The sequence below is a fragment of the Anolis carolinensis genome, unplaced genomic scaffold, assembly GCF_035594765.1.
Source record: "Anolis carolinensis isolate JA03-04 unplaced genomic scaffold, rAnoCar3.1.pri scaffold_15, whole genome shotgun sequence".
Taxonomy (NCBI): Eukaryota; Metazoa; Chordata; class Lepidosauria; order Squamata; family Dactyloidae; genus Anolis; species Anolis carolinensis.
This window is the reverse complement of record NW_026943826.1, coordinates 679,608-693,248: the sequence shown is the minus strand read 5'-3', so window position 1 is coordinate 693,248 and position 13,641 is coordinate 679,608. Positions and strand designations below refer to the sequence as shown.

The 13,641-nt window shown below is 43.3% G+C and overlaps 1 protein-coding gene across 4 annotated transcripts in view; it reads right to left on the bottom strand.

Annotated features, from left to right (window-relative positions):
* Positions 1 to 606: 606 nt before the first annotated feature.
* ece1 (endothelin converting enzyme 1) overlaps positions 607 to 13,641 on the bottom strand; it is a 96,060-nt gene continuing 83,025 nt past the window's right edge. For all 4 annotated transcript variants that reach the window (XM_062965754.1, XM_062965753.1, XM_062965756.1 and 1 more), the window contains exons 16-18: positions 9,925 to 10,115; positions 8,559 to 8,654; positions 607 to 6,544 (exon numbers count right to left, since the gene is read on the bottom strand). In XM_062965754.1, coding sequence (XP_062821824.1) covers positions 6,368 to 6,544; positions 8,559 to 8,654; positions 9,925 to 10,115 — 464 coding nt within the window. In that variant the 3' untranslated portion in view covers positions 607 to 6,367. The remainder of the gene's footprint in view (positions 6,545 to 8,558; positions 8,655 to 9,924; positions 10,116 to 13,641) is intronic.

Below are 13,641 nucleotides of genomic sequence, written 5' to 3'. Positions count from 1 at the left end.
TTGTCAATGTTTTCAATACATCGTGATATGTTGCTGCTAAATTCGTAAATACAGTAATTACTACATAGCATTACTGCGTATTGAACTACTTTTTCTGTAAAATTTGTTGTATAACATGATGTTTTGGTCCATAATGTGTAAAATCATAACCAAATTTGATGTTTAACAGGCTTTTGTGTTTTTGTATTTGATATTAAGGTATGCTGTATACTGTATGCTGGTTTTATATCTGTAAGCCTCCCAGAGTCCCTCTGGGAGAGATGGTGGCGGGGTACAAAAATAAAATTATTATTATTATATTATTATTTTCCTTAATCCCTCCTTATTATCCAACATATTTCCTTATCCAACGTTCTGCCGGCCCATTTATGTTGGATAAGTGAGACTCTACTGTATTTTTAATGTATATTCTTAATTTTATTGTAATTTTTAATCTCGATGGATTTTAGATATATATGTTTATATTGTAAGCTGCCCTGAGTCCCCTAATGGGTGAGAAGGGCGGGGTAGAAGTAATGTAATAAATATAAATAAATAGAGAGGGGGAAATCAGGGATGAAACCAGGGATCAGGATCTTCAACGATAAAGGGGAAATCACAACATCGTCATATAAAAGTTTTGTTTTATTGCTTTGCCAGAAATTACAGTAATCCAAAACAGAGATAAAGAACAAAGGCAGATAAAAATAAAGCTTTTTTCCCTTCCTTTTCCTCCTTGCATGGAAATATTACAATGTTTCGCCCTGGAAGACAAAAAATCTCCCAATGGGATTTTCCCAACAATCCGAGCCTGATCGGATTCATAGTTCCCCCTGAGTTATAAGCTCCTTTTCTTGATTTCGCATTGAGGAGGAAATTCTTGAAGGAAATTGAACATTAATAGTTTCTTAATCGGTTTTAATAACCTTTAATCCTATTTTAATGTTTGTATGTTTTTCAGGCTTTCAATTACATTGTTTTACTACAAGCCGGGGCTTTGAGTCCTTTTTTTTGAGAGAGAGAGAGAGAGAAAGGGCAATAATAATAATAATGTCGAAGGCTTTCATGGCCAGAATCACTGGGTTGCTGTGAATTTTCCAGGATGTCTCGCCATGTCCCAGAAGCATTCTCTCCTGACGTTTCGCCCACATCTATGGCAGGCATCCTCAGAAGGGGGTTTATATATATATATATATATATATATATACACACACACACACACACACACATATATATATATATACACACACAGTAGAGTCTCACTTATCCAACACTCGCTTATCCAACGTTCTGGATTATCCAACACATTTTTGTAGTCAATGTTTTCAATATATCGGGATATTTTGGTGCTAAATTAATAAATACAGTAATTACAGTAGAGTCTCACTTATCCAAGCTAAACGGGCTGGCAGAAGCTTGGATAAGCGACTATCTTGGATAATAAGGAGGGATTAAGGAAAAGCCTATTAAACATCAAATTAGGTTATAATTTTACAAATTAAGCACCAAAACATCCTGTTATACAACAAATTTGACATAAAAGTAGTTCAATATGCAGTAATGTTATGTTATAATTACTGTATTTACGAATTTAGCACCAAAATATCACGATATATTGAAAACATTGACTACAAAAATGGCTTGGATTATCCAGAGGCTTGGATAAGTGAGACTCTACTGTACCACATAGCATTACTGCATATTGAACTATTTTTTCTGCCAAATTTGTTGTCTAACATGATGTTTTGGTGCTTCATTTGTAAAATCATAACCTAATTTGATGTTTAATAGGCTCTTCCTTAATGCCTCCTTATTATCCAACATATTCGCTTATCCAATATTCTGCCAGCCCGTTTATGTTGGATAAGTGAGACTCTACTGTGTGTATATTTATATATATATATGAAATAATGTTCAGGGTGGTGGGAGAAAGAACTCTTGTCTGTTTAAGGCAAGTGTGAATGTTGCAATTGGCCAGTTTGATTAGCATTGAATAGCCTTTCCGCTTCAAAGCCTGGCTCCTTCCTGCCTGGGGAAATCCTTCGTTGGGAAGAAGCAGCCAGGCTTTGAAGTTGCAAGTCTATTCAATGCTAATCAAGCCTGCCAGTGGCACCATTCACACTAGTCTCAAGCAGACAAGAGTTCTCTCTCCCACCCTGGCCATCATTCCACAGATACATAAACCCCACTTGCCTAGTTTCCAACAGACCTCACAACCTCTGATGTGGGCGAAATATCTGAAGAGAATGCTTCTAGAACCTGGCCAGACAGCCTGGAAAAGTCACAGCAACCCCAATAACAGTAACATTAATTGCTACGTATTTTGGCTCCAGGAAAAAAGAGGAAAGGAAATACACCAAAAATAGGTATTTCTATTGGATCCTGGGATTTGCAGTTGCAAGAAGGGATATGTGGGATCGTCAGGAAATACACTGACGACCCATAATAATAATAATAATAATAATAATAATAATAATAATAGGCCTCTATGGGATTCCTGGGATTTGCCGTTTCATGAAGAGCTTGGCAAAGTACAAATCCCAGGCGGCGGGATCCATAGCCGTCCAAAGTGGAAGCATAGCATTAAAAGAGAATACACTGTTTTTAAAATTATTATTATTATTATTATTAGATTATTAATTTATTCCTGGCTTCAGAGGCGTTGTTAAAAAATAGACCTGGACAGATGGCAAAGGTCTAGGAAGGATAGCTGTGCTAGAAAATATGATTTCATCAAAAATGCTAAAGAGGCGCAGTGACGCAACGGGTTAAATCCTTGTGCCGGCTGTACTGCTGGCCTGAAGGTTGGGTTGCTGGCCTGAAGGTTAGCAGTTTGAATCTGTGAGACGGGGTGAGCTCCTATCTATCAGCTCTAGCTTGCGGGGACATGGTAACACATCCGGGCAATGTCCCCTGGAACTCCCTCTCCCATCGTCCCTGACAGTGATCCAGATGTTGGGTTTGACTGAAGCAATAGGGTCTCTTTCTATGGCAAGCGGAGAATTAAGGCTGTGATGGGCAGCTCTAGCATTAAGGCACTGGAAGCTGGCATCCTGTCACTCTTCTCTTGGCGTTTCCATCCTTCTTTGGGTGTTGGGATGCTTCTTCCCATTCCACTTTGGCAAGGCACTCTGTGAGGAAACGTATAGGAAAGACATTGCGGTGCTGAAGTTTCCAGCGTGGCCTTTATAGGCAAAGAAGGCCAAAGGGCCCCCAAAAATCCTTTGTGATCGGAGAGTTGGTGGCAATATTTCCCTTTTTGTTTCTCCTCCAGTAGCAGAAGCATTTCTGAATGCAGTCCTCTCCATTCCCGGGACCGGGTTCAAGAAGGTAGCCTTGCATGCTGTATTTTAACTTTGCCTGAGTAAAAATCACTTATAAATATATATAAAACATTATATATCCATGGCAACATTTGTAAGTGATTGCTATTTAAAGTGGAACCATAGCGCCACAAAGGTGAAGTCTGAAACGGCCCGAAGTGCAGCTATAAACATATGCACATACTTACAAATAGATATAACGTATTAATATAGGACATATGTCTATATACGTAAACACTGTAAAGTGAAATTATGTATGTACAGTAGAGTCTCACTTATCCAACACTCGCTTATCCAACGTTCTGGATTATCCAATGCATTTTTGTAGACAATGTTTTCAATTCATCATGATATTTTGGTACTAAATTTGTAAATACAGTAATTTCTACATAGCAATACCGTTTAGCTTGGATAAGTGAGATTCTACTGTATATATATTCATTCTGGGTGATTTCAAACTGCACATGTGGCATTACAATCCCACTTATAAGTGATTTCTATTTATAAATGCGAGATTATATATACATATACATATATGTACAGTAGAATCTCACTTATCCAACACTCGCTTATCCAACGTTCTGGATTATCCAACACATTTTTGTAGACAATGTTTTCAATTCATCATGATATTTTGGTACTAAATTTGTAAATACAGTAATTACTACATAGCATTACCATGAATTGAACTAATTTTTCTGTCAAATTTGTTGTATAACATGTTGTTTTGGTGCTTAATTTGTAAAAACATAACCTAATTTGATGTTTAATAGGCTTTCTCTTAATCCCTCCTTATTATCCAACATATTCGTGTTTACAATATTTATATGGTGCACCTTACCTTACCCTACTTTTACAACCTCTCCATTTTAATTCATATATTTATTAGCTCTTGTCATTTGTTTTTACTGGCTAATGTTTAAATTTTTATAATTGTGCATGTTTTTGTCTATTGTTGTGTTTTATATTGCTATTGTTTTTATTCAGGCTCGGCCCCATGTAAGCCGCCCTGAGTCCCCTTTGGGGAGATAGAGGCGGGGTATAAAAATAAAGTTATTATTATTATTATTTTTGTAGTCAATGTTTTCAATACATTGTGATATTTTGGTGCTAAATTCGTAAATACAGTAATTACTACATAGCATTACTGCATATTGAACTACTTTTTCTGCCAAATTTGTTGTATAACCTGATGTTTTGGTGCTTAATTTGTAAAACCATAACCTAATTTGATGTTTAATAGGCTTTTCCTTAATGTTTCCTTATTATCCAAGATATTCGCTTATCCAAGCTTCTGCTGGCCCGTTTAGCTTGGATAAGTGAGATTCTACTGTATATATTATTCACTCTGAGTGATTTCAAACTGCACATGTGGCATTACAATTCCACTTGAACTGTCTTAGCAACACTTATAAGTGATTTCTATTTATAAATGCGAGATTATATATACATATACATATATATACAGTAGAGTCTCACTTATCCAGCACTCGCTTATCCAACGTTCTGGATTATCCAATGCATTTTTGTAGTCAATGTTTTCAATACATCGTGATATTTTGGTGCTAAATTCGTAAATACAGTAATTACTACAGAGCATTGCTGCATATTGAACTACCATTTTATGCCATGCGCTCACTTTTATAACTGTTCATTGATGTTATGTTTTTATTGATATGACATTGTTTTATTGCTGACCTTGTTTTATTGCTGTTATTGTATTGTTGTCGGGCAAGACCCCACGTAAGCCGCTCCGAGTCCCTTCGGGGAGATGGGGCGGGATATAAAAATAAAGTTATTATTATTATTATTATTATTATTATTATTATTATTATTATTATTACTTTTTCTGCCAAATTTGTTGTATAACCTGATGTTTTGGTGCTTAATTTGATCTGGTCATGTAAGTGTGATTTATTGTTATAATTGTATTATTTTACTTTGTTTAATAATGTGTATTATGTTGTTATGTAATGTTTGTGTTGCTTTTATGACTGTAAACCGCCCTGAGTCCCATCCGGGAGATAGGGCGGTATATAAATAAAGTTTTATTTATTATTTGTTATTTATTTAATTTGTAAAACCATAACCTAATTTGATGTTTAATAGGCTTTTCCTTAATGTTTCCTTATTATCCAACATATTCGCTTATCCAACATTCTGCCGGCCCGTTGATGTTGGATAAGTGAGACTCTACTGTATATAAAAACAGCCTTACCATCGTTCTATTTCCAATTCCAAGTGGAAAAACGAAGCTAAAAAGGGGGAGAAATAGTCCATCATTCCCGACATTGACACAAATGGAAGTTCAGCCCCAATTTGGGGTCACGGCAGATACCGGAAGAGGAGGAAGAAATGAACAATTGCCACGATTCTGTGGGAGCCTGGGATGGGAACCACCCGTATTTTGCACCTGAGAGTCCGCAGGGGAGTGGGTTTGGAGCCCACCTTAACAGCCGCCTTTCCGTCTCTTTTGCTGGACGTGCGGAAATTGACAGGAGAAGCGTCAGCCGGAGAAAACGCCGGAGGCACTTGGGCGTCACAAAGGACGTGAAGAATCCGAAGGTCCCTTTTGGAAACGACACCCCTGCAGAGAGGCTCCCCCAAATCCCCGCTCCCTGGGAGTTGTAGTCCACAAAGCCATGGATTTCCACACTTCAGGATGGAAGGGAGTTGGGGTCTTCCGCTTCTGGCAGCCGCCCTTTGGCTTCTTGCGCATCCACACACGAAAAGCAGTAGCAATAAATACCGATCCGTTTCAACTTTATACACTTTTCCCTGAAATTTCCAGTGTTCTGCAAGACTTAAAAAATAGTAATATTTCTATACGTTGGTGTCTGTGTCTATGATGCAAAGGTGTGAGCAGAGTGGGGTTCCGTCCTCTTTTCTCGAGAGGTTTTCCCAGCGAAGGCAAGAAGAGTCTATTCATCCCTGCATAAAAATACCAGCCTTTTGGGAACGGGTGACGGTCCAAGCAGGATGGGATACGACAGATATACCACGAAGATGATATACACAAGGCCACCCACGAGTCTGGAGTTTGGTATCTTCGCAAAGACGGAGCCTCACCAGACTTCGCACTTCCTGGCGGGGTTCATGGGGGACCCCGGGGGGCAGCGGAAGTGCTCCGAGAACTCCCTCGAGTTGGAGAGCGTGCCCACCACACGGAAGCGGGAAGGGCTGTGCGTGTCCGTCACCAGGCCCTCGTGCGCGCTCTCCGGCGTGCGGACCGAGCACCAGACCTAAGACAGAGAGAGAGAGAGAGAGAGAGAGAGCAGAGGAAAAAGGAAGGAAGGAAGGAAGGAAGGAAGGAAGGAAGGAAGGAAGAGGTCTTCCATCAGTCAGAAGCAAATGGAGAATACAATCATTATCTATACCAGGGGTAACCAACTTTGTAAACAGGGGGCCAGTTCTCAATCTTTTGGACCATTGGAGGGCCGGACTATAGTTGGCCACCAAGCAATTATTATTATTATTATTATTATTATTATTATTATTATTATTATTATTATGACGCAGCAAACAAGATAGACATGCTGGATTTCGTATCACAAAACCACAAGTCGAACACTTCCCAAGTGTCTAGGACTGTGTGATGTATTTTCGAATGATGCGCGCAGATCCCAGTAGGGTGGCCTTTTGCAGTTGGCAGATTATGATTATTATTATTATTTTACGACGCAGCAAACAAGATAGACATGCTGGATTTCGTATCACAAAACCACAAGTCGAACACTTCCCAAGAGTCTGGGACTGTGTGATGTATTTTCGAATGATGCGCGCAGATCCCAGTAGGATGGCCTTTTGCAGTTGGCAGATTATTATTATTATTATTTTATGACGCAGCAAACAAGATAGACATGCTGGATTTCGTATCACAAAACCACAAGTCGAACACTTCCCAAGAGTCTAGGACTGTGTGATGTATTTTCGAATGATGCGCGCAGATCCCAGTAGGGTGGCCTTTTGCAGTTGGCAGATTGTGATTATTATTATTATTATTATTATTATTATTATTATTATTATTATTATTATTTTATGACGCAGCAAACAAGATAGACATACTGGATTTCGTTTCACAAAATCCCAAGTCGAACACTTCCCAAGTGTCTAGGACTGTGTGATGTATGATGATGATGATGATGATGATGATGATGATGATGCAGCAAACAAGATAGACATGCTGGATTTCGTATCACAAAACCACAAGTCGAACACTTCCCAAGAGTCTAGGACTGTGTGATGTATTTTCGAATGATGCGCGCAGATCCCAGTAGGATGGCCTTTTGCAGTTGGCAGATTGTGATTATTATTATTATTATTATTATTTTATGACGCAGCAAACAAGATAGACATGCTGGATTTCGTTTCACAAAATCCCAAGTCGAACACTTCCCAAGTGTCTAGGACTGTGTGATGTATTATTATTATTATTATTATTATTATTATTATTATTATTATTATTATTATTATTGTATGACACAGCAAACAAGATAGATATGCTGGATTTCGTATCACAAAACCACAAGTCGAACACTTCCCAAGTGTCTAGGACTGTGTGATGTATTATTATTATTATTATTTTATTATGACACAGCAAACAAGAACTATATGCTGGATTTTGTATCACAAAACCACAAGTCGAACACTTCCCAAGTGTCTAGGACTGTGTGATGTATTATATTATTATTATTATTATTATTATTATTATTATTATTATTATTATTATTATGACACAGCAAACAAGATAGACATGCTGGATTTCGTATCACAAAATCACAAGTCGAACACTTCCCAAGTGTCTAGGACTGTGTGATGTATTTTATTATTATTATTATTATTATTATTATTATTATTATTATATTATGTTATATGACACAGAGAACAAGATAGATATGCTGGATTTCGTATCACAAAATCACAAGTCGAACACTTCCCAAGTGTCTAGGACTGTGTGATGTATTTTATTATTATTATTATTATTATTATTATTATTATTATTATTATTATTATATTATGTTATATGACACAGAGAACAAGATAGATATGCTGGATTTCGTATCACAAAATCACAAGTCGAACACTTCCCAAGTGTCTAGGACTGTGTGATGTATTTTCGAATGATGCGCGCAGATCCCAGTCGGGTGAGGGATGGATGAGGGATGGATGAATGGACAGATAGACAGATTAGATGGGTAGATAATAATAAGCCTTATGATTATTAGGATTACGCTTTGCTGGGAGAGCGTCACGTACCTGGGCGAACCCGACGAAGAAGAGCTGGTAGTTGGTGAGGCTCAGGGCCGGGAGGGTCTCCTCCTCCCCATTCTTCCGCACCCAGTTCTGATAAGCCTGGATACACAGAAGGAAGGTGGTGAAGGAGCCGACCCTCAAGAATCCAGACAACTCCCTCCTCCCCAAACAATCCACCATCTGTCTCGTCCCTCCCATTTGAGCCAAGGCCTTAGGGCAGGGGTCCTCAAACTAAGACCCTCCAAGGTCATTTACCTGGCCCCTGGCCTAAACTTTAGACTTAGGGTTGACCCAAGTCTACCTGTTTTTTGGAGGTCTCTTTGCATAGCTATGGTCTTATGAGATCGTCTAGATGGTATTTGAAGGTCTCTTTGCTTAGCTATGGCCTTATGAGACCGTCTAGATGGCCTTTCAGGGTCCCTTTCCTTACCTATGGTCTTAAGAAACCACCTAGATGGTCTTTGAGGGTACCCTTCCTTATCTATGGTCTTCTGATGGCCTGATGAGATCATGTAGATGGCCTTTGAGGGCCTCTTTCCTTACCTATGGTCTTATGAGACCATCTAGGTAGTCTTTGGAGGTCTCTTTGCTTACCTATGGTCTTATGAGATTGTCTAGATGGTCTTTGGAGGTCTCTTTGCTTACCTATGGTCTTATGAGATCGTCTAGATGGTCTTTGAAGGTCTCTTTGCTTAGCTACGGCCTTATGAAGCCATCTAGATGGCTTTTGGAGGTCATTTTCCTTACCTATGGTCCTATGAGACCATCTAGATGGCCTTTGAGGGTCCCTTTCCTTACCTATGGTCTTATGAAACCATCTAGATGGCTTTTGAGGGTCCCTTTCCTTACCTATGGTCTTATGAGACCTTCTACATGGCCTTTGAGAGTCCCTTTCCTTACCTGTGGTCTTATGAGACCATCTAGGTGGCTTTGGGAGGTCACTTTCCTTACCTGTGGTCCTATGAGACCGTCTAGATGGTCTTTGAGGATCCCTTTCCTTATCTATGGTCTTATGAGACCATCTAGATGGTCTTTGGAGGTCCCTTTCCTTACTGATGGTCTTATGAGATCGTCTAGATCAGGGGTCCCCAAACTAAGGCCCTCCAGGGACATTGACCTGGCCTCTGTCCTAAACTTTAGATTTAGGGTTGACCTAAGTCTGAAATGACTTGAAGGCACACAATAACAATTCTAATTTTGTACTATTTCATCCTAGTCCGGCCCCCCAACAGTCTGAGGGACTGTGAATCGGCCCTCCACTTGAAAAGTTTGAGGACCCTGCCTTAGGGTCTGCAGAGGAGGGCTTTCTCTCCCTCCCTGACGTTGGGACGTTGCAGGGGTGGTTGTGGCCACCTGCCCGGAGCCTCACCCGGTAGGCGGCCTTGAGCCCCCCGTTGTCGGCGATGTTCTCCCCAAGGGTGTGCTTCCCGTTGACGGGCTCCCCGTTGAGGGAGTAGTTGCCATACTGGGCCACCATGCACTCCGTCTGGCGCTTGAAGGCCTCCGCCGAGGAGTTCTTCCACCACGGACGCAGGTTGCCCTCTTTGTCGTACTCCCGGCCTGCAAGGGGAACAACAACAACATCATCATCATCATCAAGCAGAAGCTGGGTGGCCCTTGGGACCTCTTCCAACTCTAGGATTCTATTATTATTATTATTTTCATGCAGAAGCTGGGTGGACTTTGGAGTCTCTCCCAACCATAAGATCCCATCATCATCATCATCATTATTAAGCAGAGGCTGAGTGGCCCTTGGGGTCTCATCCAACTCTAAGATCCCATCATCATCATCATCATCATCATCATCATCATCATCATCATCATTATTAAGCAGAGGCTGAGTGGCCCTTGGGGTCTCTTCCAACTCTAAGATCCCATCATCATCATCATCATCATCATCATTATTAAGCAGAGGCTGAGTGGCCCTTGGGGTCTCTTCCAACTCTAAGATCCCATCATCATCATCATCATCATCATCATTATTAAGCAGAGGCTTAATAATCCCATTGAGGTGATATGGGGGAGGAGAAAGCACGGTCACCACCAACCCAGGGAGAAGCGCAACAGAGTTTTTGCGACCCTGGAGAGGATTAGGTGTGGTAGTCTTCAGGACAGACCCCCCAACCTTAAGGTCCTGCTTTTGAACGCCAGATCTGTCAATGGTAAAACAGCTGTCATCCAGGATTTGATCCTGGATGAGAGGGCAGATCTGGCATGCATCACCGAGACATGGCTGGATGAGCTGGGAGGTGTGAATCTTACCCAGCTGTGTCCTCCTGGTTTCGGGGTGCATCAACAGGCCAGAGTTGGGGGGCGGGGAGGAGGAGTTGCGGTGATCTTTCGGCAGTCCATCGCCCTGATCAGATGCGCCGTTCCACAATCCCCGAGGTTCGAGTGTGTCTTCCTGAAGGTGGGAGCCCGAGACAGCTTGGGGATTCTGTTGGTGTACCGTCCACCCCGCGACCCAGCAGTCTCTCTGTCCGAGCTAGCAGAAGTGGTCTCCAATGCGGCCCTTGTCTCCCAACAACTGATAGTTTTGGGAGACTTTAACATTCATGCCGAGTCCACATTGACAGGTGCAGCTCAGGATTTCATGGTTGCCATGACAACCATGGGGCTGTCTCAAGTTATATCAGGGCCCACACATCAGGCAGGACACACCTTGGACCTTGTTTTTGTTGTGGACGGTGGGACAGTCAGAGTGGAAGAGCAAAACATTCTTCCATTGTCATGGTCTGACCATCATCTGATCTGTTTAAGTATCGCCGTGCCTTCTAACCTCCGCAGGGGTGGTGGACCCATTAAGATGGTCCGCCCCAGGAGACTGATGGATCCGGATGGACTTCTGAGGTCTCTTGGGGATCTTCCTGTCCTGGAGACTGGCGATCCTGTCGATGTCCTGGTTGATCGCTATAATAGTGAGCTATCAAGGGCATTGGACACGATCGCTCCCGAACGTCCCCTCTCACTGCGTAGAGTCGCGTCGACTCCTTGGTTTACCGAGGAGTTGGCTGTGATGAAGCGTAGGAGGAGGGGACTAGAGTGCATCTGGAGGAAATCTCGGGACGTGTCCGACCAAGCACGGGCTAAAGCCGCTATTAAGGCGTACTCCGTGGCTCTGCGAGCAGCCAGGAAAGTTTTCACGACTGCCCGCATAGCGTCTGCAGCCAACAGGCCATCGGAGTTGTTCCGAGTTGTGGGGGAGCTCCTGCGGCCTCCTGAGGTCCAGGGGCTTCCCGATGACTTGGCAACTGGGTGCAGCGATTTCGCGCACCACTTTGCAGGCAAAGTTGCTCAGATACGCCTTGAGCTAGACTCCAGCTCAATTGTGGTCTCAGCGGAGGTAACCGAGGTACCTGTCTGTTCGATCTTATGGGATTCTTTCCGGCTTGTTCTTCCTGATGACGTGGAGGGGATTCTTGGGTCTGTGAGGGCGACCACCTGCGCTCTGGATCCTTGTCCCTCTTGGCTGGTCAAGCTGGCCAAAGATGGGTTGTTGGATTGGTTTGTGACCATAATAAATGCTTCTTTGGTTCAGGGGTCGGTGCCATCCTACTTTAAGCAGGCGGTAGTAAAACCACTACTAAAAAAGCCTTCGCTTGACCCATCTATTTGTAACAACTACAGACCAATCTCCAACCTCCCGTTTTTGGGCAAGGTTCTGGAGCGGGTGGTTGCCACGCAGCTCCAGGAATTTCTCGATGACACTGATTTTCTGGACCGCTCGCAGTCTGGCTTCAGGCCTGGGTACAGTACCGAGACGGCTTTGGTCGCCTTGGTGGATGACCTCCGCAGGGAGCTGGACAGGGGGAGTGTGACCCTGCTGGTTCTCTTGGACATCTCAGCGGCTTTCGATACCATCGACCATGGTATCCTTCTGGGGAGGCTCGCCGGGATGGGGCTCGGTGGCACGGTTCTGCAGTGGCTCCGGTCCTTCCTGGAGGGTCGTTCCCAGATGGTGAAGCTGGGGGACACCTGCTCGGACCCCTGGCCATTGACCTGTGGGGTCCCGCAAGGGTCTATTTTATCCCCCATGCTATTTAACATCTACATGAAACCGTTGGGAGAGGTCATCCGGAGTTTTGGAGGGTGTTGCCATCTCTACGCAGATGACACGCAAATCCACTACTCATTTCCATCTAACTCCAAGGAAGCCCCTCGGATTCTGAACCAGTGCCTGGCCGCTGTGGCGGACTGGATGAGGAGGAACAAGCTGAGGATCAATCCTGACAAGACAGAGGCCCTCCTGGTCTGTCGCCCATCTGATCGGGGTATTGGGTGGCAACCTGTGCTGGACGGGGTTGCACTCCCCCTGAAATCACAGGTCCGCAGTTTGGGGGTCCTCCTGGATTCAGCGTTGACGCTTGAGGCTCAGGTGTCGGCGGTGGCCGGGAGGGCTTTCGCACAACTCAAACTTGTGTGCCAACTGCGACCATACCTCGTGAAGTCTGACTTGACCACGGTGGTGCATGCCTTAGTTACCTCTAGACTGGACTACTGTAATGCGCTCTACGTGGGGCTTCCCTTGAAGACGGCCCGGAAATTACAATTGGTCCAGCGCTCGGCAGCCAGATTAATAACAGGGGCGAGCTACAGGGAACGATCTACTCCCCTGTTTAAAGAGCTCCACTGGCTGCCGTTCACTTTCCGGTCCCAATTCAAGGTGCAGACAATCATCTATAAAGCCCTAAACGGTTTGGGACCCACCTACCTTAGGGACCGTATCTCCTACCATAAACCTGCTCGTTCCCTTCGTTCATCCGGGGAGGCCTTCCTTTCGCCACTGCCTCTGTCCCAGGCCCGTCTTGTGGGAACGAGGGAGAGGGCTTTTTCTGCTGTGGCCCCCCGACTGTGGAATTCATTGCCCACTGAGATTAGGCAAGCCCCCACCTTGTTAGCCTTTAAGAAAGATCTAAAAACATGGCTTTTCCGATGTGCCTTTGGGGAGTAAATGTAATATATTGCTCTGGCCATTCCCCTTGGTTTTTATCCTTTAGACTGCTCCACCATTTTATTTCCCTGTTTCCCCTTATTCCTATGTCTCTCTCTCCCGAGTTTTTAATTAAGTGTTCATGTGGCCCGCCCT